This window comes from Acartia tonsa, chromosome 10 (genome assembly GCF_053477335.1).
Source record: "Acartia tonsa isolate MP-2025a chromosome 10, ASM5347733v1, whole genome shotgun sequence".
Taxonomy (NCBI): domain Eukaryota; kingdom Metazoa; phylum Arthropoda; class Copepoda; order Calanoida; family Acartiidae; genus Acartia; species Acartia tonsa.
This window is the reverse complement of record NC_137269.1, coordinates 15,145,080-15,172,154: the sequence shown is the minus strand read 5'-3', so window position 1 is coordinate 15,172,154 and position 27,075 is coordinate 15,145,080. Positions and strand designations below refer to the sequence as shown.

General features: G+C 33.0%; 1 protein-coding gene and 1 long non-coding RNA gene across 2 annotated transcripts; both read left to right on the top strand.

Annotated features, from left to right (window-relative positions):
* Positions 1-2,574: 2,574 nt before the first annotated feature.
* On the top strand, positions 2,575-18,147 carry LOC145330445 (uncharacterized). The gene is made up of 17 exons (XM_080175079.1): positions 2,575-2,593; positions 2,845-2,938; positions 4,621-4,755; positions 5,173-5,262; positions 5,648-5,751; positions 6,498-6,596; positions 6,865-6,946; positions 8,346-8,418; positions 8,955-9,032; positions 9,426-9,516; positions 9,942-10,040; positions 11,948-12,084; positions 12,388-12,447; positions 13,045-13,141; positions 17,088-17,188; positions 17,680-17,747; positions 18,018-18,147. Exons 1-17 carry the CDS (start codon positions 2,575-2,577, stop codon positions 18,145-18,147), a joined length of 1,557 nt encoding a protein of 518 aa, XP_080031205.1.
* A 676-nt stretch (positions 18,148-18,823) lies between these two features.
* LOC145330536 (uncharacterized) lies at positions 18,824-21,700 on the top strand. Its single transcript, XR_013883453.1, has 4 exons — positions 18,824-18,901; positions 19,170-19,225; positions 20,007-20,061; positions 20,900-21,700. It is a non-coding gene; the product is annotated as an uncharacterized LOC145330536 (long non-coding RNA).
* Positions 21,701-27,075: the final 5,375 nt, after the last annotated feature.

The following is a 27,075-nucleotide window of genomic DNA, read 5'->3' as shown; positions in this document are numbered from 1 at the left end:
CGCCATCCCCAACAAGCGCACCCTCACGGTGGCTGAAGCCCTGTTGCACCGCCACCTGGCCACGTTCGGATGCCCCCTGAAGATCCATTCCGACAATGGAATGGAATTTACCGGCCAGGTATTCCAGGAACTGGCCTCCAGGCTTGAGATTGGCCTGACACATCCACCACCCTACAACCCGCAGTCCAACCGAGTGGAGAGGTTTCATAGGACGCTCAACACAGGCATGCGCCTGTTCCTAGACAGAGACGATAACAACTGGGAGCCACACCTGCCTGCCATCGCCTTTGCCTACAACACCAAGGCCTGCAGATCCACGGGCGTGACCCCGTTCCTGGCCTTCTTTGGGAGAGAGGCCAAACTTCCGGTGGACATGGTGCTACGGCTGCCAGAGACCGAATATGCTTCAGTTCCAGCCAACGTCCAAGCTCTCTTGCAGCGCTACTATGCAGTGTATGATGCCATCCAGCAGAAGGAGGAGGGAGCCATCAGGAGGAGCGCGGCAGCTTACGAAGGCACGGCCAAGTATGAGGTTGGAGACTTGGTCTGGTACCTGGCCCCCCGCCTGGTGCCAGGGAAGGCAGCCAAGATTACCAAGAGATGGACTGGCCCCTGGAAAGTAGTGAGGAAAGCTACAGAAGTCCATTATGTCATTAAACCTGCCTCTCCAGTAGCCAGGATCTCAGAAGTTACCGCGCATGTAGGCCGACTGCGCAAATACACTGGAGATGTGACTGCCCACCAGATCCCAGAAGACATCCAAGTTGACATGGACGGCGACGAGGATGCCACCGAGCTGCCAGTTGGAGCGGCGGCGCCCGCAGCTAGCAACCCAGGAGAGCTCCCAGTGCACCAGCCAGCCGCAGCCGCCCCACAGCCTAGCGGCCAAGATCGTGACCCAGTGGAGGAGAACCTGCAGGAGCAGCCCAACGAACCACCGCCGCCGCCGCCCGCTCCAGAGCCACTCAGAGATGCCATCTGGAACCCTGACGCGGACATGGAGAACCTGCCAGCCAGCAGCGAGCCTGTAGGAGAAGAGCCAGCCACTGCGATGGAAGAGGCCGCCCCAGAAGAAGAAGAAGAAGCCATGTGCCCCCTGCTGATGACAGCCATCCCCATCCGGGTAGGAGCTAGGAGACCAAGCAACCTGAATCAAGCAGGCGCCCCCATGGAATTCTATGCACCCTTTGCCATCACCATTCCCCCCTTAGGAACCACCAGAGTCTGCCTAGGCCTCCGTGTCCAGCTACCAGCCGCGACAGAACTGATCCTGCAGACGAGGCAAAATTTCCAGCGGCGAGGCTTGGCCGTTGCCAACCCACGCCTAGAAGCCAACCAGGAGCTGACAATGCTGATCACCAACCACAGTCAGACCGAGCAACGAGTGTCCCAGGGAGCCTGTGTAGCCCGAGCTGTCCTCCATCGAGCTGTGCCCCAAGAACTGCCTGTCCGGCGCAGGCATAGGCTGTCGTATCCCCAGGTTCAAGGCCTGGTGGCCCAGGAGCCACGCAACCCTTGAAGGGGAGGTTGTGGTAATACGACACCCAGACGGACAGGCCGTTTGCAGAGTTGCTTCGCTGTGACTTATGATAACAAACCCCCCGCACTAATCCTATTATATCACCATCCATCTCATGACCGCTGTTGACCCCGCACCCAGCGGTCAAACTAGCCTGCCTAAATGTGGGGAGGGGACTCAAACATGCAACTATCACGAGTCCCTCACGCGCTTATATAATCGGGAGGCGTTGCCTCCCCTTTTACCACCGCTGCCCCCACAGCCTGTCTACCGTCGGGCGCTAAGCCCTAGCGCCCCACACCCCCTTCAAACCTAACCATTGTTATATTTTGTTGTATATATATAGTAAACATAACTTGTAAATATTATTCAGTTTAAATATATAATTTCTGTATGATTGAATCCTGCTTGTTTGTTTGGTAGAATACTTAAAGGCTAGGGCTCGTTGAATCCGAACTCGTTACCCCGTGGGCCGAGAACGCTCGGCTTACCAGAGTATTATCAATTTATAAAAACAGATAAAGTATTGATGACTTGGCACAAAAAAAATCATATCTCAAATTAAGAATTAGCAGAAAGGATATAGTGTTTTTATTACTCTAAGAGTACTTAACCCAATAACCCTTGAAAAAAACTAATCATTGAAACATTTTAAATTGACTTTTGTTTTGAGAGTTTTGTAGTTGAGTTGAATGTTGTTTGATAATTTTTCTGAAATAATTTATCTTATTTCTTAAAATGTCCTCTTCATAAATAAGAAGAATAATAAACAAAAATCTTCAATTCAATGTTTTTAAGTCTTGACATTTATTGTGTATGAGTGATCTGAAATAGAACTCAAAAACAAAATGAAAAGGAAAAAAATAACATAACATAAAAATTAAAGAGAAGAAAAGGCAAATTGTGAATAGATTATCTTTACGACTGAAATTATTACTTTCTAGCACATGTGTGGAGTGGATAGTGAAGATATAACAATTAAATGTTATTCTTTTCTTCAAATCTATGTTAAATCAGCATATTTTGGAAGAAAAAAAAATCTTGACAAAAAAGCAATGTGTAATGGAGAAAAAGGTATAAAGTCTTAATTTTCTGTCATGTAGTGTTTAAAATATATAAATTTCTAAAAATCAAATTTACTCTTGGAATATATGCAACTTTTGTTTGCGATGTTTTATTTTACATGATAATGTTATAAATAATGTCACAGGTTTTGTATTGATTTATTATGTTTAATTGTTATTCAAAAAAAAATTATTTTTCTTATGTCTTAGATCTAATAAAACTAAGACGATGTATAATAACTTTACAATAAAATTGTTCAGATCCTGATCCTAAGGGGGGTCCAGATGAGGATTGTTTAGAAACTGTTCAAGTTCTGAATGATATCAAAGCTGTTTGTCATGGACAGGTTATACAGTATTTAACTAGATTATAAGTACTTTGATACAAAATCACATGAATTATTTGCGGGTACTCCTTAACTAGGACATAACCAAAATTGATAATCCTCAGTGTAAATAATATTCATTGAAACCTTGTTATTATTTCGTTCCTCAATGACAGAATTAAAAAGTTTCTTTATTAAATTGCATAAAAAAATAATAATATATATTTTAGTTTGAGTGTACCTATAATATAAATGGATTTGCTTATCAACTGGATTTAATTTGTGAAAGATTTAGAAGAGAAATAAATGCAACATACTTCTGTGGTACATTTATTATTCTTTTACATTTAAAACCTTGGCACTTGAACACTAATAACCAATACAACCTCCTAATTTTCAAATAATTGAAAAGAAGGTGGTCATAGTTTTTTGTTTACTACTTGTCAGGTTAGGTTTGGATACTGAATTATACAAGATATAATTACTGTGGAAAAAATGCAATGCATTAATGTAGTAAAATATTTGTTTAGAAGCTTTTTTTTCTTTTATAAATAAAAAATCTTAAGTAATCTCATATTTAGTTGATTGTAAAGACTGGTCTATTCTTGTGGATGATGAAGATTGTCTAATTGACAGGCAAAACATTTAAATTCTATAATGGAAATGATAAAAATAAACTGATTTGTTTAAATAATACCAGCAGTTGGATAAGGATAAGTTGGTATAGATAATAGTTATAATGAATCTCTTCTAGAATAGGTAATCTTATTTAGCAAAATTAGTTATTATTTAGAGATTGATATTGACAGATGTCTGAAATTTCACTGCGCTCTAAGAGCTCAGTGTTAGTATTTCTAGTTCGCTCTTGTGGAGAGACAGTTATTTACAACTCTGTAAATTAGATACCACTGCTGTGTCCAGAAACCATGTTTCAGCTCCATTCAACAGGACAAGAGAACATTTGACTTATGTTCTGTCAATCTATTTAGAATATCTTCATCAGAGTATTCCATCTTTGTCTCTGATCTGTTATCCTGATTTATGAAATTTACTTGCAATGCTCCTAGTAATCTCATTGACATCTTTCATTCTATTTTGGTTAGGAGCTTTTCTGCTTGCATAGCAAGGTTTTCCAAGGTGTCCTATATTGTTATTGTTATTTGATTCATGAAATCAATGTACTGTATAAAGTGACCCACCGATTTTTGATAAGTCTTTGTTAGCATTGTTTCTCTTGGCAAGTATACATAAATACTATCTAAAACTCGCTAAATATTTTCAACTCCATCTTCCTCTAAAAGAGTAAGCAACTTAAATTTATTTTTTAATTTAGCTTAACTTTCATTCAATGGTTAGGTTTTGTAGGACTCAACTGATGTAGCTCCTAGAATCATTTATTCATGATTCAGGGTGGATGAAATCATAAGTATTTGGAGTCCTTAAAACAATTTGCATATAGTTAATAAAAAAGTATTTATTGCATTTCCTAATTTATCTGTTGACTGGTTCATAAAACTTAAATATCTCTAAAATCATTTTAGAAACTTATTTTTGCTATTATGGACACCAACTTTTTCTTTTTCTATTCTAAAGAGTGAAATTATACAAAAATATGTAACAAAATAAGTTTATTTTCTATAGAAGATAAATTTTCCCACAATTTTTTTTTTATTTCAGCTCATATTAAAATATGACTATATTTTTGTTGTAGTGTATCCTGGATGAAGAGTTTAAACACAGAAGACCTTGTAAATAAAACATCTGAAGACTTGAAGGCAGATTTAATGTTGAGTCTCTCCTCTAAACTAAATCCCAAAGTTCATAATCTTGGTGATCTTAGTGCTAGGTGATTTTAAAGCTAAACATTTTGCAAAAAAGTATAAAGTTTAATACAGATGCTCCTTATTGAATGGTATTTCGTATAATTTTTAGGAGAATTTAAATAAAAAATATGATGCTTCCAAAAGTTTTCATTTTAGGGATAGCTTGGCAAATGAAGAATAATGGGTTCCCAGTTGTTTTTTATTTTTTTTCAAAATCATTAGTTTTTTTCCTCTTAGAACCTATTATTAATTTTCCTATATCATTTGAAGTATGAAAAGTGATGTAACAACTAAAAATTTGAGAAGTAAATTTAAATATTCATGTATAGATGTATAGCAACAAGGCATAATTTTTAATTTAATTTTGTTGGAAAATAATGACTTCAAGTTTAAGATTTGATTTCTATAAATATAATTACATAAAACTTTAATATGTTTAGGCCAGTAATAGGAGAAGTTGGAGGACTATGTGGTATGACGGCTATTTACAGAGCTCTTATTGACACCGTTGCTACAAAGTCTCAACTCAGGTTGATGTTATAAAAGCATTTTTTATATCTAAAGTTTGCAATTACAATTTTAAATCCACGACATTAGCACATTTTCTCCTTATTTGAAGGTTCTGGGTTCTGGGTTTAAATTGTATTTACAACAGATGTGCGTCAAAAAAATGGCCACCCATCACCATGCACAATTAGGACTTCTAAGTACAGTTTCTAAATTAAGGTATCTTAGATGACATAAAACAATGGGTTAGCAATAATAGGTATTTTGATATAATAAGTTTCTGCATTTTTTTTTGTTATTTTATCACTACACTTTCATAAGATCTTTAACCACATAAACAATGATTTTATTTCTTTAGGATAATGGCTAGAAATTTAAAATTAAATATGATGGATATTATATTTTTAGGAAACTTGATTTTGTTGAAATGAGAGGGTTAGTATTCCTTGAGATGAAAATTGGACCAAATGAAAATCTGCCAGATAAACAATTACTTATGGATTTTAATTCATGTATGGTTTGTAGTATAAAACGCGACTTTACAAGTCACAATGTTTATGGATCATGATGCTTATACACTAAAGAAGGCTCACTGCCTATTGTCTATTTATCAATATTGCTAATTAAGTATCACTAAAGCATTTTATAACTTTTTCTAATATATTCTTAATTTGCTAATTGTCTAAATATCAATGTGTTAGAAGTTAATAGATCTGTCAGCATTTACATGCATACGATTTGGGCTCAATTTAGAGGTGTAAGAGACGTATTTGCCTTGCCTAACCAATCCACTTTCAGGAAAAAGAATTTAAATTTAATTCTTTGGCTATGGTATTTACAGTTTTCTGAACTAAACATATCAACAAGAAAAAGATGAACTCCAATTTAGTTTCCGAAAGTGTACCTAGCGTCCACGTCCTATCTCGAAATTTGCTATTAGCTAAAAAAGCTTCAAACTTCCAAAAAAAAATTAAAATTTTAAACATTAAAATTTTGAATGTATAATGTATAAATCGCTTTGTTTTCACAAATTTCCAGAGTAGCTGAAAAAGGGTCTGCAATAATTGGGTTATCTGCTGTACACTTTAGGAAACTAGGGCTAGAATAGGAAATCCATTTGGAGCTAATCAAGAAAAAAGAATAGTAGCCAAACAGCTGAAAATCTTGCGATATGACATGTTTGTAGCTCCTTTGTAGTTTCTTGCTAATTTTTTATTTCTGCTACATTTTACCGTGAACTGAATTTTCAATGTTGTAGATATCTGTGAACCTCCTATTACCACCACGACAACTACAACAACTACCACCACAATCTCAACAACATTTTCTACAACAATTATTACTGATACAACCCAAGGTTAAGTTTTGTTCAGTTAAGTGCATTTAAACTTAAATTTAGTGAACTGCCTTCTGTTAAATAGTTTAAACTACACCTAGAGAACATATACTTGAAAGAATATAAATTTTCTACCAGATAGTTTCAAAAATATAAAGACTTGAACATCATGTTTTTTGTATATATGCAACTTATATAGCTATCCTGTTTTCACAACAACAACATGATGACTTTCTTGCTGGTGCCTTATTGATTGCTATTTATTGTAATAATGTAATATCAACTCTAGCTGCTAGCAGTGTAAGAAAGAAAAGAGAAGAAGTTGAAAGCCAGGAACAAATTGAGCTCAGGAGTTTTGGTGCAGTTTTAACGTAAGATTTTTATTTATTTTGGTTCTATATATATCATAAATCATCATGTATTGGTTTTTGATAGGAACGCAATCATTTAGTAAATATTCCCCAAAAATCTTGATTTCTATCAGCTGAAAATTATTACATTAATCTAGAAGTTTGGTAAACCTATCTTATACGCTTAACTATTTTTTGCTCTTAAGATCACTTCCATTAAAGGACGCCTGCAAGAAATAACACGCTTTAACAGCTGAAAGACTGCCACAAGAAGACCCAATACCCCAAATTTAAAGCCTTCAGCTTCAATAACAAAAAAGTTCTAGGCATTTCAAAATAGCATTTTATGTACAATGAAATTTTTGAAAGATTTCCAATGCTCATAAAAGAAAAAACAATATTAAATTACGTCGCCTAGACAAAAAATTATAACCTTATCTTTGTCAGAAACTTAGATTGCCTGTAACTCATTACATTTTTACAATAAAAACACCACATTTCATAGTCAAAATCTATTAAAAAAATTCGTTTTAAATTGCATTTTTAAACGAAAATCATAGCGGAAACAAAGGGGTAAACTAATACAAGCTTAGCTGTGATTGGTTGTTAAGCTGATTCAGCCTTCTTATTGGCTACAGTACATTCGGTACAACGCAAGTAAAACTTACTTTTTTTTATGATTTTGACTATAAAAATGGGTATTTTTATTGTAAAAATATAATTAGTTACTGGAAACCTAAATTTATGACAAAGATAAGCTTATAATTTTGTTTCTAGGCCACGTAGTTTAATTTCAAAGTTTTCAACATGAGCATTGCAATTCTTTCAAAATTTTCATTGTACATAAAATGTCATTTTAAAATGCCTAGAACTTTTTTGTTATAGAAGCTGAAGGCTTTAAATTTGGGGTATTGGGTCTACTTGTGGCAGTCTTTCAGCAGTTAAAGCGTGGTATTTCTTGCAGGCTTCCTTTAAATGATAGTATACATCTACAAGGTGATTGCATTCCATATCATTTTGTTTAGCTAAGTACTTTGAAATCTTTTGTTATTGTGATAAGTTACTTATTTGTGGGTAGTTTCTCTATGAATAGTTTCTGCCCATGCAGATGTCCAGTAAACTCAGTCTTTTGACAATTATAGGATTTTTCCAGCACCTATGTTAGGCGACTGTAACCAATAACCGAATTGTTTTGAAAAAAAATATTTCACAATATTTTAGTTGATTTGTAAATACTTGGGTACTCCTAAAACACCTGAAATTACAGTTTTTTTTATCGAATTAAATCAGTTAAAATGGTTTTGTCTATACCTGATATTAAGTTCTGATTTACGTAACTGTTATATATACATTTATACATTTATATATATGACTATAAATAAACTTTTAAGTTTTACTGACTTTTTTTCTTTATTTCTAGGTATAAATGTGGGAAAGGTAGAAAATTCCAAGACCCTGCAACAAAAGAAACATATGACAACAGAACCATTCAGGTTTAGCAGAAATTTTTTCTCTCCCTATTTTCTTAATTTAAGTTGTTAATCAAGTATTTTGCCTGATGATTTTATTTTAAAATTTTAAGGCAACAGAATAAGCTGGAAGTAGAATTAGGTACCACGTCTGTTTTAAACTAGTTAACTCCTATTCTTAGAAATTACTGAGAACTATTATATAAGTAAGGGTCTCATGAAAGGCCAACTTATAGAGATTTTCTGATGAAAAGGAGCAAAATTTTATAAATTGTTATGGTCTTTAGTGCATACCCAAAAATTACATGGGTTTGAATTCGACCCCTAGAAATTTTAATGCTTCTTTCATAATTTGGATTGCCATATTATCCATTTAACATAATGATTTATTTTTGTCACACAAGCTGAGTAAAAATATTTGTTGCTGCAATCACTTAATGTCAGCTATCCGCGGAGCTGCCTACCTACAAAAATAAGAATTATTTAATTGAAAGTACAATTAGTTTTATCCATGTCCAGTCCATTTAAAATCCTGAACTGGAAGTCATTTTGATTTTTAGTGTAACTGGAACCAGACTTGGACTTTGTACAATTCTCTGGATCCTTGTGTCTGGGTTCAGTGCCTTTATGTTCCTCAGGTTATTTTTAACATTATGAGGTTGATAACAACAGCATCATTAATAAGTATCTTGGTTAATTAGTTCGCCTAAGGAAATTTTCTGGAAACAGTCTAAACATAGACATTTGTAAGGATAACTCAAAAGAACAAACCAAAAAATATAAATTTAAAAATCAATACTTTGAATATCAAAAATCAAATACAAGGTATAACTTATTATTTTAAAGAACGAGTATTAGGAAGGCAAGTATATCTAAGATACCCCACCTTTTCAACATTAGCTTACTTTATTATAGTTACAACAAAGCATTAATCAACCTAGACTATCCAAAAACTATCAGACAAAAACTAGACTTATTTACCTAATTACTCCAATTCCCAAAAAGAGTATTATTTATGATTCAATTTTTAGCCCCCAAGTGAAAGCAATGTGAAGTATAGTGGAAATGGGGAACCTGTTGAATTTGGAGCAAGCATTAACTTTACCTGTTCTAATGACAAAGGTTACATTTCAAAAACTAATACAATAATTAGGAATTCACCTTTTCGGGTATATTCCCTTTTGTGGCAACACACCTTAAGAGGCAATTCTTTGTATTTTTCACAGTAGCTTTTCTCCTATTTCTAGCCCCTGCATGGGGCTCTAATCCTGCGGGGCCAATTGTAAACCCTATCACCTATCCCAATATAACCTATAAAAAGCCATTTTAAAAATACGACGAATCGCTCCTTATGGGTTGTTGCCCCTAAAGGGACTATCCCCACCTTTTCTTTAACAAATTCCACATGGTTTTCTGAATGAATGTGATATCTATTTTTCAAAAATAAGGGTGTAAGTTATTTAATATCACGGAAAGATTGGATGAAAGCTATGCCATCTTGAAAGACTCAAAAAGATTCAACAACAATTTTTTATCTTTGATTCTAGTGTTTTTTGAGCATGATAAAGAAGCTACCATATATGAGATAGTTTGTCAGGAAGATGGAAGCTTCAAACAACCTGATGAATGGCCTAGATGTGTGGCAAGTAAGTTAGTCATAAAAGATGAATTTTTTCAATTCTGCATCTTCTCTATTACAATTTCAAATCTAAAATTCTGTTGATTTAATATCAAAAATAGATTTAGCTTTTCAGATAATAAATTGTAATCAAGTGTTTAAATTCTAATACAATTTCCTATCATGTTATTGTTTACACCAAGGACAGGGAAAAAATGTTTGCCCCCACTATATAATTTTTAGTAGCGAAGCTACTCTATAATTCACTTTAAACTATGGGGGAAATGTGATTTATTCAGCTCCTATAAAAGAGAGAAGGCTGAAATTTTTTGACAACATTCCTATCATTATGGAGCACAATTGATTATAAAACATCAATGGCTGTTAGACCGCTTTTTAGCAGGTTTTAGGCTATCTTTGTATTTTTTCACATTTTTCTCCATATCTTCAGTGTTTATGGTCCGATTTTCAAAATTTTTTCAGTTATAGATATCAAAATTAAATTTTCCGTCGTTTAAAGAAAACAACCATGACGGCCAGACTGCCTTTTTAGCAGGTTTTAGGCTATTTCTATATTTTTCTCCGTTTTTCAAAAAATTTTTAGTTATAGATATCAAAATTAAATTTTCCGTCGTTTAGGTAAAGAAAACAACCATAATGGCCATTTTGCCTTTTTGCAGGTTTTTGGCTATTTTTAAATTTTTCATGCATTTTTCCATATATCTGGTGTATATAGTCTGATTTTCCTAATTTTTTAAGTTAAGGATAGAAAAATTAAATTTTCTGTCGTTTTAAGAAAACAACTATGGCGGTCAGACTGCCTTTTATCAGATTTTTGGCTGTTTTTTTATATTTAACATATTTCCCCATATCTTTGGTGTTTTTAGTTCAATTTTCAAAATTTTGGGATATCAGTATCAAAATATTTTTTCCCATTGTTATGAGCATCTTTTATGTAATTTACTTTGAAAATCGTCATCATACAATTAATAAAACAAGGTTTGGTGTTTATTTTCTCCAATAAATCTATTCTTGATTTTAATAAATACACTTAAATCTACTTGTACTTATTCCCATCCATGATTTTTGTGCTTCGCTACTTATGGATGTTGTCATCCTTGTTTTAATATACATTATATTCACCCCCCCCCCCTCAGAAAAAAAAGTCCCTTCTTCCCCCCCCCCCCCTCTAAATAAATAGCTTGGACTTCTTTGGTTTACACATTAGTATTTTAACATCAATATGTCTGGTAAATTTGCCAATGAAGACTTCTTTGTGTGTTCTTGATGTGTAGAACAGGACTAATCATATTATACCAGGTGCAGTTTGTGTATAACCTCCATCTAGACGAGAAGAATGAATTATTTTATATTATATTAGGTGCAGATTGTGTATAACCTCACTCAAGACCAGAATAAGGAAATATTCTTCATATAACTGGTGCAGATTGTGTATAACCTCCGTATAGACCAGAAGAATGAATTATTCTATAATATATCAGGTGCAGATTGTGTATAACCTCACTCAAGACCAGAAATAGGAAATATTCTTCATATAACTGGTGCAGATTGTGTATAACCGCACTCAAGATCGGAATTAGAAAATATTCTTTATTATACCAGGTGCAGATTGTGAAGAACCCGACTCTAGACCAGAAGCATAAATTATTCTAAATTATACCAGGTGCAGATTGTGGAGAACCTGACTCTAGACCAGATGCATAAATTATTCTAAATTATACCAGGTGCAGATTGTGGAGAACCTGACTCTAGACCAGATGCATAAATTATTCTATACTATATCAGGTATAGATTGTGAAGAACCTCCCTCTAGACTAGGAACAGGAGCAATAATGATTCAATAATCTACTAGGTGCAGATTGTGAAGAACTGCCCACTATACCAAGAACAGGATTAATATTTAAATTTCATTAGGTGTAGATTGTGGTGAACCTCCATCAAGGCCGGGAGCTGGAACCTGGGAATGGAATGGAAACTATTCTTATGGCACAATTGCCCAGTATACATGTGGTCCTTATGGAAAATTTTGCTATGAAGATGGATCTTGCGTGGTAAGAACCTATAAACAAAAAGAAGCCCGATTAAAGCAAATAAAAAAATCTTTAAAAATTCACATTTCCTATAATTAGAGAATAAAATAAATGTACTAAAATTAAGGGAGTGAAACAAACATAAGCAAAATTATATGTAAAAATACATTAACAATAGATAGACATTGACATTGATTTAAATTAGTTACATATGTTTTGGGAGCAAACTTTGTTAATCATGCTTAGTAATTAAAAATAGTAAAGAGTTGTCATAAAGTGAAAAAAGAAAAACCTTTTAAGTGAGTATTATAATTAATAATTAAGGATGAGATAATATCAACATGTGGTTGGAACAAATCTTGGGTTCCAGCTCAATTACCTCAGGTTTAATATTTTATAGTGTAGAATATTAGAAAATTAATTATTCAACGTCAAATTCAGCATTTGTTAACAATTATTACAATAATCTGATAGCAAAATGTGACTGCATATCGATCTCAAGAATTACTGAAAGAGAATAACAAAGTCGACAGATTTTAAATCCTAAAGCCTCACCCCTAACTACCTTTCAAGCGGTTTTTTTTTGTCTACTTCTTACCATTACAAGTCATAAAATCAATTAGCTTTCCGGGCAACCAACCATTCAGATCAGATATATTAAAAGCACAGATCAGCTAGAGGTACCCTCAATCGTCTTCCAAACATCCAACAGAAGATTCTGATGGTTAAAATTGGTTTTAATATGTCTTGAGCTGACCCTTGCCTTTCAAAATATGTTTTTTTAAAACTTATAATAATTTGTTATTTCATATATCACTTTAAAATGATCATACAAATATTTTTTATATAAACAGAAAGTTCTGTTTATGCTCATTCCATTGATTTAGATTTTTTTTAAAAATTGACATGTAGTTCCTGAGACATTTTATGAAATAATTTTCTTATTTTGCTTATTTTGTTTAAAATGTCACTTATGTTTAGTGTCATGCGAAAGCCTGTACAAGTATTCCATTTCCTCCAAGTTTCACAGGCCTAAAATTTGCTCCAGATGAAAAAAATAATATGACTCTCTTCTCAGGTTCAGTTTTTATTAGCAAACCACTCAAATATCTAATATAAAATCTTTATAACTGTAAGGGCATTTTGTAGGCAGATAGTAAAGAAATATTTATAAAATTTATTGTGAGCATAATTTGGCTGTTTAAAGTGGAATATTTGAATTTTCATGACTGTCATTAAATGTGCAAAATACCTTGTGAAAATGGAAAAGAGAAATACGATACTCCTAGAAGACATCATTACTGTTTAATACTAATTAATTTAGATTTTACGAGATATAATCCGAAGCTTCCCTTAAAATTAAAATTTCCTGGTTCAAAATTTTGCGAGACAAGTGGAAATCTAATGATTGTTGGTAAAATGCCTGACACTGGTAAGATTATATTTTAGGACAATATTGTATACGCAATATTGATCCTATCTTTGTTAAGGATGTATTAGGTTTGAATCATGGGTTTTTTCGCATTGTTATTAAAACACGTTGTCAGATTTTAGATTCCTAAAAATTAATATGTAGTTAGGACATGCAATCAGAGGTTTGTACTATGCATCGGAATGAATCTATGATATTATTTATACAGTTAGGACTTTAAGAAAGCAGTAGCTCAATTAATTGTTGGTTGTAAAAAAATCCTTAGGGATGGGAGACCAGTTACGTGCACGCCGTCCATCCTGCACCGTGCATCAATGATCCTAGGAGCTACACCAGAAGAGTCCTACTGTGCTGGAAAGGTCCTAGGGTAGATGCCAGACTGAATTCTGGTCACTTCCCCCAGTTCAGGGGGTTTGGGTGGGGCTAACAATCCTTCCCTAGAAAAAACCTGCTCACGTTCAATCTGCACAAAGTAAAGACCAATTTAACTTTGGGCTCGGGAACGAAGTAGAGGTTGGAAACAACAATATGATGTTTGGCTGGGAAACCGCTAAAGGACCAGTCAGGCGGATGATTCTGAATTCCCGCAGACCAGCAAAAATTTGCACATGGAATGTTCGGACAATGTTTCAGTCAGGCCAGACAGAAAACATTTGCCGAGAAATGCTTAAAGCCAAGGTTGATATCCTGGCTATCACCGAATCAAGGTGGACAAATAATGGAGAGTTTAAACATCATTCTGGCTTGAAAATACTTTACTCAGGCCATATGAATGAGGATCTAGGACATAACCAAGGGGTGGCTCTTATGCTGACCAAGCAAGCAGAGCAGGCCATGATCAGTTGGCAACCCCATGGTCCAAGAATCATGGAGGCTTACTTCAAATCCTCAGATAAAAACATCAATCTGAGAATAATAGTAGCATATGCTCCTACAGAACAAGCAGATACAGAGGTCAAAAACGAATTTTATGACCAGCTTGACTCTGTATTTAAGAATGGTCATAAAGAAAAGGACCTGACCATGCTCCTAGGAGATTTCAATGCTCAAGTGGGGAGTAATAATGAAAATTTAGAAGAAGTCATGGGCAGATATGGCCTAGGCTTAAGTAATGGCAAGGATAATGACAATGGTGATAGACTTGTAAGTTTTTGTACTGAAAACAAACTTGTCATTGGTGGAACCATCTTTAAACACAAGAAGATTCATACTGCCACCTGGAGATCACCAGATCAAAGAACCTTTAATCAGATAGATCACATCTGTATATCTAGACGTTTTAAAGGTTCTCTCCTTGATGTCAGGGTTGAAAGAGGACCTGATGTTAATTCAGACCATTATCTTCTATCTTCTAAAGTTCGGCTTAGATTTAAAAAGCAGGACACAAAGCCTAACCCCAGGAAAAAGTATAACTTAACAACCCTTCAAAACTCTGATAAGCTACAAGAGTTTAAGCTCAGATCCATTGATCTCATGGATCAAAGAAGAGAGGTAAGACAAAAGACACTCTCCAGAAACTCTCCAGAAGATAAAGACCTGTATAAGATGCTCAGCAGGGAAATCCAAAGAAGTGTCAGAATTGACAAAAAAGAACACTTGGAAAACCTTGCTATGCAAGCAGAAAATGCTGCTAATCAAAATAGAATGAAAGATGTCTATGAGATTACAAAGAGCATTGCAGGTAAAGTACACAAATCAGGATCACACATCAGGGACAAGGATGGTTCACTCCTTAAAACTGATGAAGATATTCTAAATAGATGGGCAGAGCACTTCACTGAACTGCTGAATCTTCCAGTTCCAGAGGAAGAAACTGAGATTCCACCCTCAGATGCACTTGACATTGACTGTCGAGCGCCAAATCTATTGGAAATCAAAGAGGCCATTAAAAGTTTGAAAAATAACAAGGCCGCTGGACCTGATAACATACCAGCTGAGGTCATAAAAGCAGACCTAGATACATCTGCTGAGGCATTCCTACCTTTGATCACAAAGATATGGAATGATGAGTTATGCCCAGAGGACTGGAAGAATGGACATATCTCAATACTAGCCAAAAAAGGAGACTTGACCCAATGTGGAAACTACAGAGGGATAATGCTCCTTTCAGTACCTGGCCGTATCCTTAGTAAGATTCTTCTTAATAGAATAAAGAAGAAGGTTAATGAAAAGCTAAGACCTAATCAGGCTGGATTTAGACCAAACCGTTCCACTATTGATCAGATAACCTCTCTAAGAATCATCATAGAGCAATCCAAGGAATGGAACTCTGAGCTTTTTGTAAACTTCATTGACTACAAAAAAGCATTTGATTCTTTAGACAGAAGATCTCTCTGGAAAATCTGCCGTCACTATGGCATTCCAGAAAAGATAATCAATATCATTAAAGCTATCTATCATAAAGGAGGTGGAAATGTAATGTATAAAGGTAAACTATCAACCTTTTTTGAGATTGTAACAGGCGTCAGACAAGGATGCCTTCTTTCTCCCTTCCTTTTCCTCCTTGCCATTGACTGGATCATGAAGAACTGTGAAAGTAATGATGGCATTCGTTGGGAGCTATTTGGCAATCCCAAATATTTAGGAGATCTGGACTTTGCTGATGATATCGCTTTGTTAACAAGCAATAGAAGTCAAATGCAAAGAAGGACTAACAGGATAGCTGAAACCTCCAAGAAAATTGGACTAGAAATAAATGTTCCTAAAACCAAAATACTCAGATTAAATGCAAATTCCCAAGAACCAATTACTATTGGAGACCAAATTCTTGAGGATGTAGATTGTTTTGAGTATCTTGGAAGTAAAATTGATGAAGCTGGAGGCACTTTAACAGATGTTAAAGCTAGAATTAACAAATCTAGGACAGCCTTTGCCAGCCTTAACAAAATTTGGAATTCCAACAACATCTCCATAAAGACCAAGTTAAGACTGTTCAAGTCAAATGTTCTCTCTGTTTTGCTGTATGGGGCTGAAACTTGGTTCCTAAACACAGCAGTGGTCTCCAAGCTACAGACATATGTCAATAAATGTCTAAGGAGAATCCACAAGATCTTTTGGCCTAATAAGATCACAAATGCTGAGCTTATAGAGCGCAGTGATATGTCAGACATTAAACTGACAATAAAACAGAGAAAATGGAGATGGCTGGGGCACACTCTAAGGAAAGGGCATGATGATATAACCAATCAAGCCTTGACTTGGAACCCCCATGTAGGAAAGAGGAAACCAGGTAGACCAAAAACAACCTGGAGGAGGGAACTCTTAAGTGAACTGAAAGAAAAGAAAATTCCATCTTTCAGCAATGCCTCAAAACGTGCCCAAAAAAAGGAAGATTGGAGAACCATTGTGCATGGCCTACGTTCTGCTGAGAACTAAAAGGCAATGATGATGATGAAAAAAATCCTGGGATAAACCTGGTTAAATTTTTAGATTTGACTTTAGGTTGTTATAAAGGTTAAAAAAAGTAAAAATAAGATAATCGAATGGGCAGTCTTGTCAAACAAAGAAACACACATCGTCCTTGTTACATTCAGCCAACTTTACTAGGATAGAATATTCCTACTTTGTTAGAGAAGCTATTTAATTTTTCTAGATCCACTACATATAAAGTTTCTAGCTGGGTTAGAAGACGAAGCTTTACATATAGTTATTGATCTATCCAGAGAACAAATCACTATGTATGCCCTAATTGAGGTACGTACATTTTTATTAAAAACAAGGTTGACAATGGATTATTCTTATAAATATTCAAAATAAAGTACGAGTAGGAGTAACTCATCAAAGGTCAAACAAACAATTTCATTTGTCTATTTGAAAAGTTGGTTAAGTTACAAAGCTTTTCCCCCCCTGGTGATCATGATTATCAAGTTAACAAACTAAAAAGTTATAGACTGTGTGCTAATTGGTCGGAGTAATCCTGAAACAAAATTTCAGCCATCTATCTTTAGCTTCTATAAATTTACAAAAGAATATAAAATATAAGCAGCTAAGTCAATTCCAGGTTCTAGGTATAATTAAGGACTAATGTTCTAGGGCCTAGTTTTTAACTGTTATTTTCTTTTAAAGTTATTTAATAAGACTTACATTCGTTTTCCTTCCTTAATCAGCAGTCTAGGATTTTAAAGTGTCAGTAGACTGTATGTTTTTACTTCATATTGAAATTTCATGTAAATATAAATGCGCAGGATAAAGGAGTCAACACAATAATATTTGAAGGAACAACCGTAGATTTTGAGGAACCTATGATTATGAGGTGAGAACAAAAACTTTTACCGGTTACAATTTCGATATATCTCTTCTTTACTGTAGTTAAGTAATTTAAGTAAATATTACGTGTTTATTAATAGATTTTAGTAATTTAGAAATGAAAAAATTGAGCGATCCAATAGAAATTTTTTATGTAGTTAATATTAAAAATCTATTTTGATTTATTCCTAAAAGATTCAACATAAAAAAGATAAATAACAACTTAAAAAGTTACAAACATAAGCTATTATGTAATTGGCCTAAAATTCTGTTCTAGAGTAATTTGTGACGATGATGGTTTTTCTGTAAAAATGAACTTGGATACTCCTTTCCCTCATTTTATACATGTTTTACCAACAGACAATATTACATCTGTGTATATTAATGGTGGTCTAGACGCAAGGTAATTATAAACCCATCAACCGTTTCTTAAACCGTAGTTCATCTGCTATGATAGGTACGAATCCCTGCCCAAACAAAATCCTCGTGTCATAATTTTTTTTCTACGGTTATTTAGATACTAGCGGCTACGCCCCTTAGGCGCCTCTAGGGGCACTTGAAGTGATGTTGGCTGGGATTGGTACCCTTTCCCAAAATAGCTCAGTATCTATATTCTCTGAAGAGTAGAGCCCAATTGGTTCACCGGTTACTGAGATCTTAGAACGGACAGACAGAAGGACGGACGGACAAACATCGTTCTTCTTATAATAAAGTAACAGGATGTTTGTCTGTACCGAAGGATTTAGCTTACCGCTGAACCGATCGGCCTCTCCTTAACAGGTTAGCTTTTCATAGGTCCCGGAAAGGTTTATAACTATTTTGGGGCAAAGTACCACCACCTTCCCCAGAAAAATCAGCAAAGATTAATAAAAATAAAAAACGCCGCCTTTCGGAAATTTTGCAACAGCAAAAAAAAAACTAACAGCATCTATTGGCGGGAAAAATATTTTTGGTAAATAGCTGAATATAAATAGATTGAAAAGAAACAATTTTACGTGTCCCAAGAGGCTTCTATGGGCGTAGCTGATAGTTTTAGGTAAAATGGTAAGAGAACCTCTGTATCTACTCGAATTCTTTATTTAAGTTTTATTGGCTTCGGTGATCAGAATTTGGAGCCGGCAGCTCCTCTTGGATTCAACGCAACTTTCAAATGTCCACCAGGTAAAGATTGAAAACTTTTTAAAAAATGGTTTCAAACTAATTAATATGTTTCGCATCATATTATAACTAATTTTCTATGAATGATAAAATAAAAATCAAAGAATTAATATCTAATTGTTTTGTTGACCCCAACAAACTCATTATTTTTTATTATCAGTGAAAAGCTGTCTATAATACAATGCGATAAATAACAATTGAATGTCTAAACATAATAATACATATGAGTATGTGATCTATATAAAAGTCTTATTATAGTTTTGTTATTAAGGAGAAGTATTTGAAAGTGATTGGTTAGCGACTCCTTATATGATGATGACTTGTCAGGTTGGTTAACATATGAAACAAGGATAAACACATTCATCAATAGAAACATACAAATTAACATTTTATGTAAGGCCGTAATAAGAAGATAGTCTGTTGAATATTTTAAAAATCTATACTTCCGAATTTACATGTCCAAAAGTTGAAAAATTTGCTTATATAAAAAAAAGAGACTCATTTTCATTACCCTTGACAATTTTATTTATTGAAATAATGGTCAAAGAAAATAAGAAAGGTTTTTCTCGTATTCATTCGAATCCGGTGAAGAGGAACCGGTTCTCATCCATACGAAAAAACTATGTCTAGCATCGTATTATATCCAGATCTATACGAATATAAAAATGTACAATCATAAGATTAAAACTAGTTTTAATCTCATAATTGTACATTCTATATCCGCGGAAAGCCGTTTATAATACGATGCGAGAAATAACTATTCCCGTATCGCTTTGAAACCGATTGATATCCGATGGATTAGAATTGGATCTCAGCTGTACTGCAAAATTATGGCTAGCATTGTTTTATATCAGAAGTTAGTGAAGTACTTATCTTAATCATAATTACAATATTTAGAAAAATTATAATTTGTTCTTTAGACTTCAGAAGAATGTTTGATAAAATGTCTTTCTTAAAAGCTTAGCTTTTCTACAATTTCTGTGTATCTTTATCACAAATTTAGGCATAGTAAAATAGTCTTATCTTTTTCAACTTTACTTGTTGTATTTGTTGAGCTTCTCTTTTGTGAATGTTGTCATTATTTCTCACATTAATATATTTTATCTAGGAAACTGGAATATTTGACGCACCAAATGATTGGAATAAATACATTTGTGTTCAGCGTAAGATTTTAGTACCAAAGCTATTCTTCAATTATAACTAATCCTAAATATACAAGGCATGATAAACATAGTTAATAATGATACTTCTACTATTAAAGTCTGAGATTACATATAGTTTGTAACCTTTTTTATATAGAGTAAAAATTTTGGTTTTATGTCAGGTTCTCTTCACTGGAATTTTTAACTACTCGTTATTTATCCTAAGAATAAATAACTAATGTTATACCTATTACTCCCTGAGAAACCAATTATAGAGAAGCTACACTTTCAAAACAAACAAAAATTTAGATAGATAATCCAGTATATTTAGTCTAGGTGAACATAAAACACATTTTTATTCATATGATTAAAATACAATAAAATTAAAAATCAATAGATAACACATAAAAATTATATAATCAGCTGATGGACTACTGGAATAGCTCCGTATTTATTTAAATAAACCAGGGAGGAAGGGAGGGATACCTAGCTAAAATAAATCCAAACTGACTATCAACGTACAAACTTAATCCCACCATAACTACAAAAACCCAAAAAACCAGATTTACAGGGATAAATATATATAACACAAAATTAATTAACAAAATGTCATTATAAAAGTATGTTATTATTTATTGTATTTGTTGTATTTTGGTAGCAAGGCTTGAGTATAACTTCATAACTAATAAGCATATAAATTTCTTACTCAGTCCAGCAGTCAATTGCGATATAATTGATATTGATATAAATGGGTTTTTCTGTGATAATTCCCAAGGCAAATGAAATCCTACTTTTTAAACTAGTGCGTTAAAAAAGAATATTGGCTAAAATCAAATTGATTCAAATTATCTTTTTTCAGCAACAACAACTGAATGTTTTGATTGTACAAGTAAGTTTTTAATCATTTTCTAAACGAATTTTATAACAGAATTATTGTCCGCCACTAATTAAAAGTAAATTATATACTGACCTAAAAATTTTAAAAAAAGATATTTATAAAAAATAATGTCAAATTTAGTGCTTTATCAACAATACCAGCAAAATAAGAAAAGTTTTAACTGTTTCAATTTTCTTTTCAAATAGCAGCCATAGTGCTTAATTATTATCTTTATACAAAAAAACGTTTATTAAGAGCAGAAACCAATTAGAAGAAATATTCTTAAATTCCTGAAACTTCTCAGGTTTAGAGAATATTTTTGTTATTTAATTTGTATGAGTGCATCATAATTTCATTTGCGCGACTTAAAGAGGCTGCACCCTAAGCTGCAGCGTCACAATGTTTCCTTCAAGCAATTCGCCGCGTTTGTCATCTTAAAGTCCTGAACGCAAATGCATAAAAATCCCTTCCATAAGCCTAATCAGATGAAAAAAAAACTTTTTTAATCTTTAAGAGAAAGCCATGCAGCTTTTTCTTTAAGACGAAGTTGCATTCAGGCCCACGACTCGTTCAGGCCATACCTTGATCCGTGCGGCAGTCTACTGACAATAGTCCTAAATTGTATAATAAATACTAACCTAGATAATAGAGCAGTTACAAAGCTGTAAATCATATGAAATAAACAATAAATTTACCAATGTCTTTTCTTTTTATCTTCATGGATAAATTCTTTACCAAATAAAACTGCAAAGCCACACACCACCTAATAAAAACAGAGGCATAAAAGATATTTTTACAAAGGTGGGTGAGCGAAGTGCTAAGAAAAAAAGCCTAATAGTGTATTTAATTACATTGCAGTGAGTGAAAAGTTAGGTAGACATGAATTTAAAAGTAACGTAAATATTAATTTTTGTTAATAATAATAGTTTTTTTAGTTAGGATAATTTAGCCAAACGATCAGGTATATATATATGGTAAAGTTAGAATGTTTCATAAATTTATTATATACACAACACATCTCCTAAACCCGTCTGTGATTGTTCTTTTTACATAGCATCCATAAATATTTCATGATATAAATCTGAAAGTTGTATGTTATTGTTCAAACTGCGCTTGTAAATCCAACCATAGACAAATTAACATAAGAGATAAAAAATTAATGTATTTTTCATTTCATATTTTAACATAATTTTTGTTAGGTTTGATAAACCTTCGAACGAGGATACGTAAATGAAAAATTATAGGATTACATACGTGTTTAGGGGCGAAGGACCAAGCCAACAAAAAGGTTTTAAGCTTATTAATTTCATTTACGTTTCTGTAAGAAACAATCCTCAGGCAATATGTATAAGAAAGTAATTTCAAAACCAAAAGTAAAAAATGGTTTATAAAGCCATGTGTCCCTCCCTGACTTACCTATGAAAGAGAATTGTGTTTAAAGTTTCTTTCAATTTTCCTTACGTTCTCTAATAATAGTTCCTACATTAATCTTTTTCTTTAGATATAAACCATGCTAAATAGCTTCTTAATAAATATAAATAAGAAACTTAGGATGTTTTAAGTGCAAAAGTTTTTTCTATGTTTATTAGAATCAAAGCTACTCATTCACTTTTATCCTCGGATTTTACAGAGAACAGGATACACCATGAGATCTTATTTTAGTTTATTGTTGAACATTTTTTTGCTTATTTTGTGCATGATTATATAGTCAAACGTCCTTCAAACAACCAACCAGTTGCGTGCAAAGGGTTTTGCCAAGGGGGGGGGGGGAGTGCGTGAAAATACAAAATAATTGTAGGCCTTAAGCTGAAAGTCCTTACTTTGGTGCATGGTACTCAATTGCGCCTTTTTTTGGTCTAGGATCTTGCGTTAGCTTTTTATATCCTTTACCTGATATATGGAAAGATGAGCAATTTTAACGTCTTTGCCTATGACGCTGTCATTTAACCCGACGAGCGGATGCACTACATGTTAGCCACAGTCGCATTTTTCATTCACTTTTATATAGAAGTATATATCCGATAAATGTAAGTGTGATTTTTTTTTAGCAAATACATCTATCTTTAACATAGATGACCCTATCCATAAATACAAATCTTAACAATTCAAAGAAAAGGTCAAATGTGCAATAAATGTCATAGATTTTATCTACTTAAGGTTTAGCTTTAGAATAAACAAGATATAAATTTTGAAGAAAAAAAATCGCTTAATTTGTTATTAAATTGAATAAGATATATTATTTTGAATAACTTACCTTTTATCATTTAAAAATTTAGCGCCAAAATATAGTTATTAATAAATGTGTTTGAAATTGAACATTGGCGTTCTAAATGTATTTATAGAGTTGCCCTGCGTTCGAGAACACATAACAGAGATATTCATTGATACACATTGATAAAAAGACCCTAATAAGACTATATTCACTATTAGAGCTATAAAATAAGCTAATGTCGATGACGGATGAAAGGGCACTCATTTAATGCAGAAAAGCTTTGCTTCTAAAAATTGTTGTAGATATAAGAATGAGTAAATAAATAAGCTGATAGAATACACTCTACTGACTTGAACCATCTTTCTAGATAAATAATGACCCACCAGACCATTTGTCTGCCTTTCAATTCAAACAATTTACAAAACTCTCAAGAAAATGAAATAAAACATGGAAGATAAATAATTATCCCAAGTGTATAAAGATAAATAATTTTTACAAAGTTTTTTTTTTTAAATTAAGTGTGTGAAAACGTTCATAAGTCCGTCATATTAACTATTAAAAACCTTAATCAATTAGATATAGTCATGTAAGCAAAGCAACTTAAGTAATACAATGAATATCACCGTGTTAACAAGATTTTGAAATTGTAATAACCAAAGAAATGGGCTGATCACAATGTTTTAAGCATAACATCTCTATAAAACTTTTTTTTTAAATACTGTTGTGCTTTTTGGTTTAATAAATTACTCCATGATTAATATATTATTAATATATCTGTTGGTCATGATGTTGACGTATAGAATACAGATTAACTCTTATAACTCTAACCGTGAAATGCCATGACTACTTATTTTTATTTAAGCCTATATTGTTAATATGGTCAACATGAGTGATTGGAATTGTATAAAAAAAAGCTTCCCATATAATAGTATTATTTAGGCATATCTATTCAGGAGAAAGGTATATCATTTATGTGAATGGAGTTTTAAAAAGCACTGTCACTAATTTAGAATTCAGTGCATACATGTGTTTAATGAGTATTTAAAGTCAGGTATAATATATTGCTGTTTCACCCTGTGCTGCTGGATACAAAAAGTTGATTGTAGTTTCTATTTCATCTTCTTGACAGCAAACAATAAAGAGAAGTAACAAAAAGAAACAATTTTTATAAGATATAACATGATATTTGCCTTATGAATTTAATGATTTAAAACCATGATCTTATTTTTTGTGACTTCACTTTCACCTCTTCTTGTTGAAAATAAAATGAAAAGTTGAGGGTTGCCTTGTTAAAATATGTATTTTGGTTATGAACATTTATTTAACTAAACCAAATTATGTAATAAGAGTGTAGTTTTCTATTTTTGTAGAAACTATCTTTTGACTTAATTTGTTCAGAAGCACAGGGTGACGTTTGATATTGTAATACTGAGTGAGAAATGATATGACTAAACCATAGTTTACCACAGCGAGTTCATTAGAATTATTTTAGAAAAAAAAGCTGACTTGATTCTCATATTTTGCGTCATAGCAGTATTTTCTAAAGAGATACAACTGTGGCCAAAAAAATCTACTGAAATCATAATCAAGAGTTAAAATAATATTAAAAAATTGTACTAAAAATTTCCAGACTCAAGTCGCATTTAGCGGCTAAGGTTTATGTGAAGCGAATTATTGGCAGCTGTGGAATTTTATGTCTTGCTTTTGATAACGTTTGAGTTTGACAACTGCATCAGACTTAACTTTAGAGGCATCAGACCTATATCTGACATAAAGTTAAAGTAACCTATAGTTAATATTAAACAATGAATGAGGGAATAAATTCTAATGATCAGGTAAGTCTAAGTCTGAATATTCAGAGATAAACAAATAATAATCTAAATTTAAATATATATATAATCCTTTGCTCCGTTCAATTTTAGCAAAACGTAATATAATCAATATTCATTATTTATTTTTGCCGGCTTTTTCGCACCGAGAATCAAATTTTTGTATAGGTATCTGACAATATTATCGGTGGTAAAACTATAAATCTTTTAGCATTTCTTTAAATAAAATGAGAAATCTTACTACTTTATATTAAAGGATTGTTTTTGTTTGATCTAAATAATAAATGTTTATTAAGAAGAAATAAACTCATCAAAAGAAAAAAAAAAAACTAACCCAGATCAACCCGTTGGTGCAGTTATATATTAGTTAGTGATCTAGGTGCGACAAGGAATGAAAATAATTTTTTTCGCTCAGTAGATAAAGCTTACTAAAGGTAAAAATTAAATTATTTTAATTAATGTGGTTGGAAAAGAATAAAAATCTACTGGAAAGTGAATTTCCTAAAATAGCAACTCCCTATCGTAACATATCGAAATTTTATAGTAGCTTTGCTGCTAAAAAAAGTAGCATTTATTTTCATTTATACAATTAAATACTCTGCAAAGGTCAACCGACTCAATATTTTTGAAATAAAAAAATCAAAACAGTTTTATTTCATAATGGTGATAGTTTTTATCTGTCATCACAACATAATATTAGAGATACGTTTGATTATCATTTCATTTGTTAATTTACTTATCCTCATATAACTGTATGTATATCTAAGTAAAGTTGTGAGCTGTCATCTGCAAATACAAACTTAACAATTTATTAAGATTGGTGAGACCAGATATACATACTACAAAGACAATTACAACCATAAATATAGCAGCAATAACAATAGGTAAAAATGAATATTAAAAAAGTGAAATAGAAAATCTTATGACACATTCAGTAACTGTACTGTTAAACCCTGTTAACATATTTTTGAATGAATAAAAGCACGACATTGAATGTAATAGTGTTATTGGATCTGTGTGTAGCGCTGGTTGTTAGGCGTGCCATTGGTTCGAGTCTCGGCACAAACACTCTGTCAAAAGATGTGTAAAATGTATACGACTTACGATTTATAGAAAAGGTAACATTACAGTTAGAATAGAGGAAAATATATGAAAAGACTGAATTTAAAAATATCTAGTTGAAATACAATTTAGAATATAATATTTAAACATTTTCCTTCCTTTAAATCTTGTATGCAGTCAGATTATGGCAAGTTTCAGGGATTCAGCAAGAGATAATAAATAAATTCTTTCACTACCAAATTGTCTGTAGATGGTAAATGGTGTAAAAAAAAAACTAATTAAAGCATAATTGTCGAATCGGAAATTTACAAAACTGGTCCTTTTTAAAGAAAACTAGCGGCTTCGCCCCTAGCCTCTAGGGGCTTTGCCCAAGAGGTGATAAAAAAAAATTATTGCGAGAGACCATAAAGGACCATGGAAACTCCTTCAAAAAAAAAAAAAAAAAAAAAAAAAAAAATGGGGGGGGATTTTTTGGTTTTTGGGGGGGTTGGGGGTGTCCCACCCCCCGAGAAAATAGCTTAAAACCACCACAGGACCAATAGGTAGATACCCTGAAGAGTAGAATCCGATCGGTTCAGTGGTTACCGAGATCTTAAGGGACAGACAGACAGACGGACGGACAGACGGTCAGACGGACAGACGGACAGACAGACATCGTTCTACTTTGTATTATAGATAGTTTTAATTTGTAATAAAATTAATGCCAATCTGAAAGACATACTATTGTAGCAGGATATACACGAATTAAATAAAGAGAATTTTCGCTTCTCTCTGAATGAATTAACCATGTTATGTTTCTAACCTACTATCAGATTTCAACCTAAGCCTAATCTCCAAACATCCAATTTGACCATACATCCAAATTGAATTAATTGCCTTTTCATTTTTCATCGGAGTGAGGACTGGAGTATTTTTCCCATGGTTTTTTAAGTGGGATCAATCTTGTACTCTCCACCAACTGGTTCAAAATCTATTCATCTGTTAGTTAGAATTGCATTTTATCAAGATTTAAAGAAAAATAATTTTCTAAATTTGATTACTTACTGAGAAGAAAA

Bases quoted from the DNA above. Each gene is read 5' to 3' on its own strand.
- LOC145330445 (XM_080175079.1), top strand. The intron at 5,263-5,647 runs GTTGATGTTATA...TTATATTTTTAG, and splicing joins GCTACAAAGTCTCAACTCAG to GAAACTTGATTTTGTTGAAA. The intron at 8,419-8,954 runs GTTTAGCAGAAA...TTTGATTTTTAG, and splicing joins ATGACAACAGAACCATTCAG to TGTAACTGGAACCAGACTTG.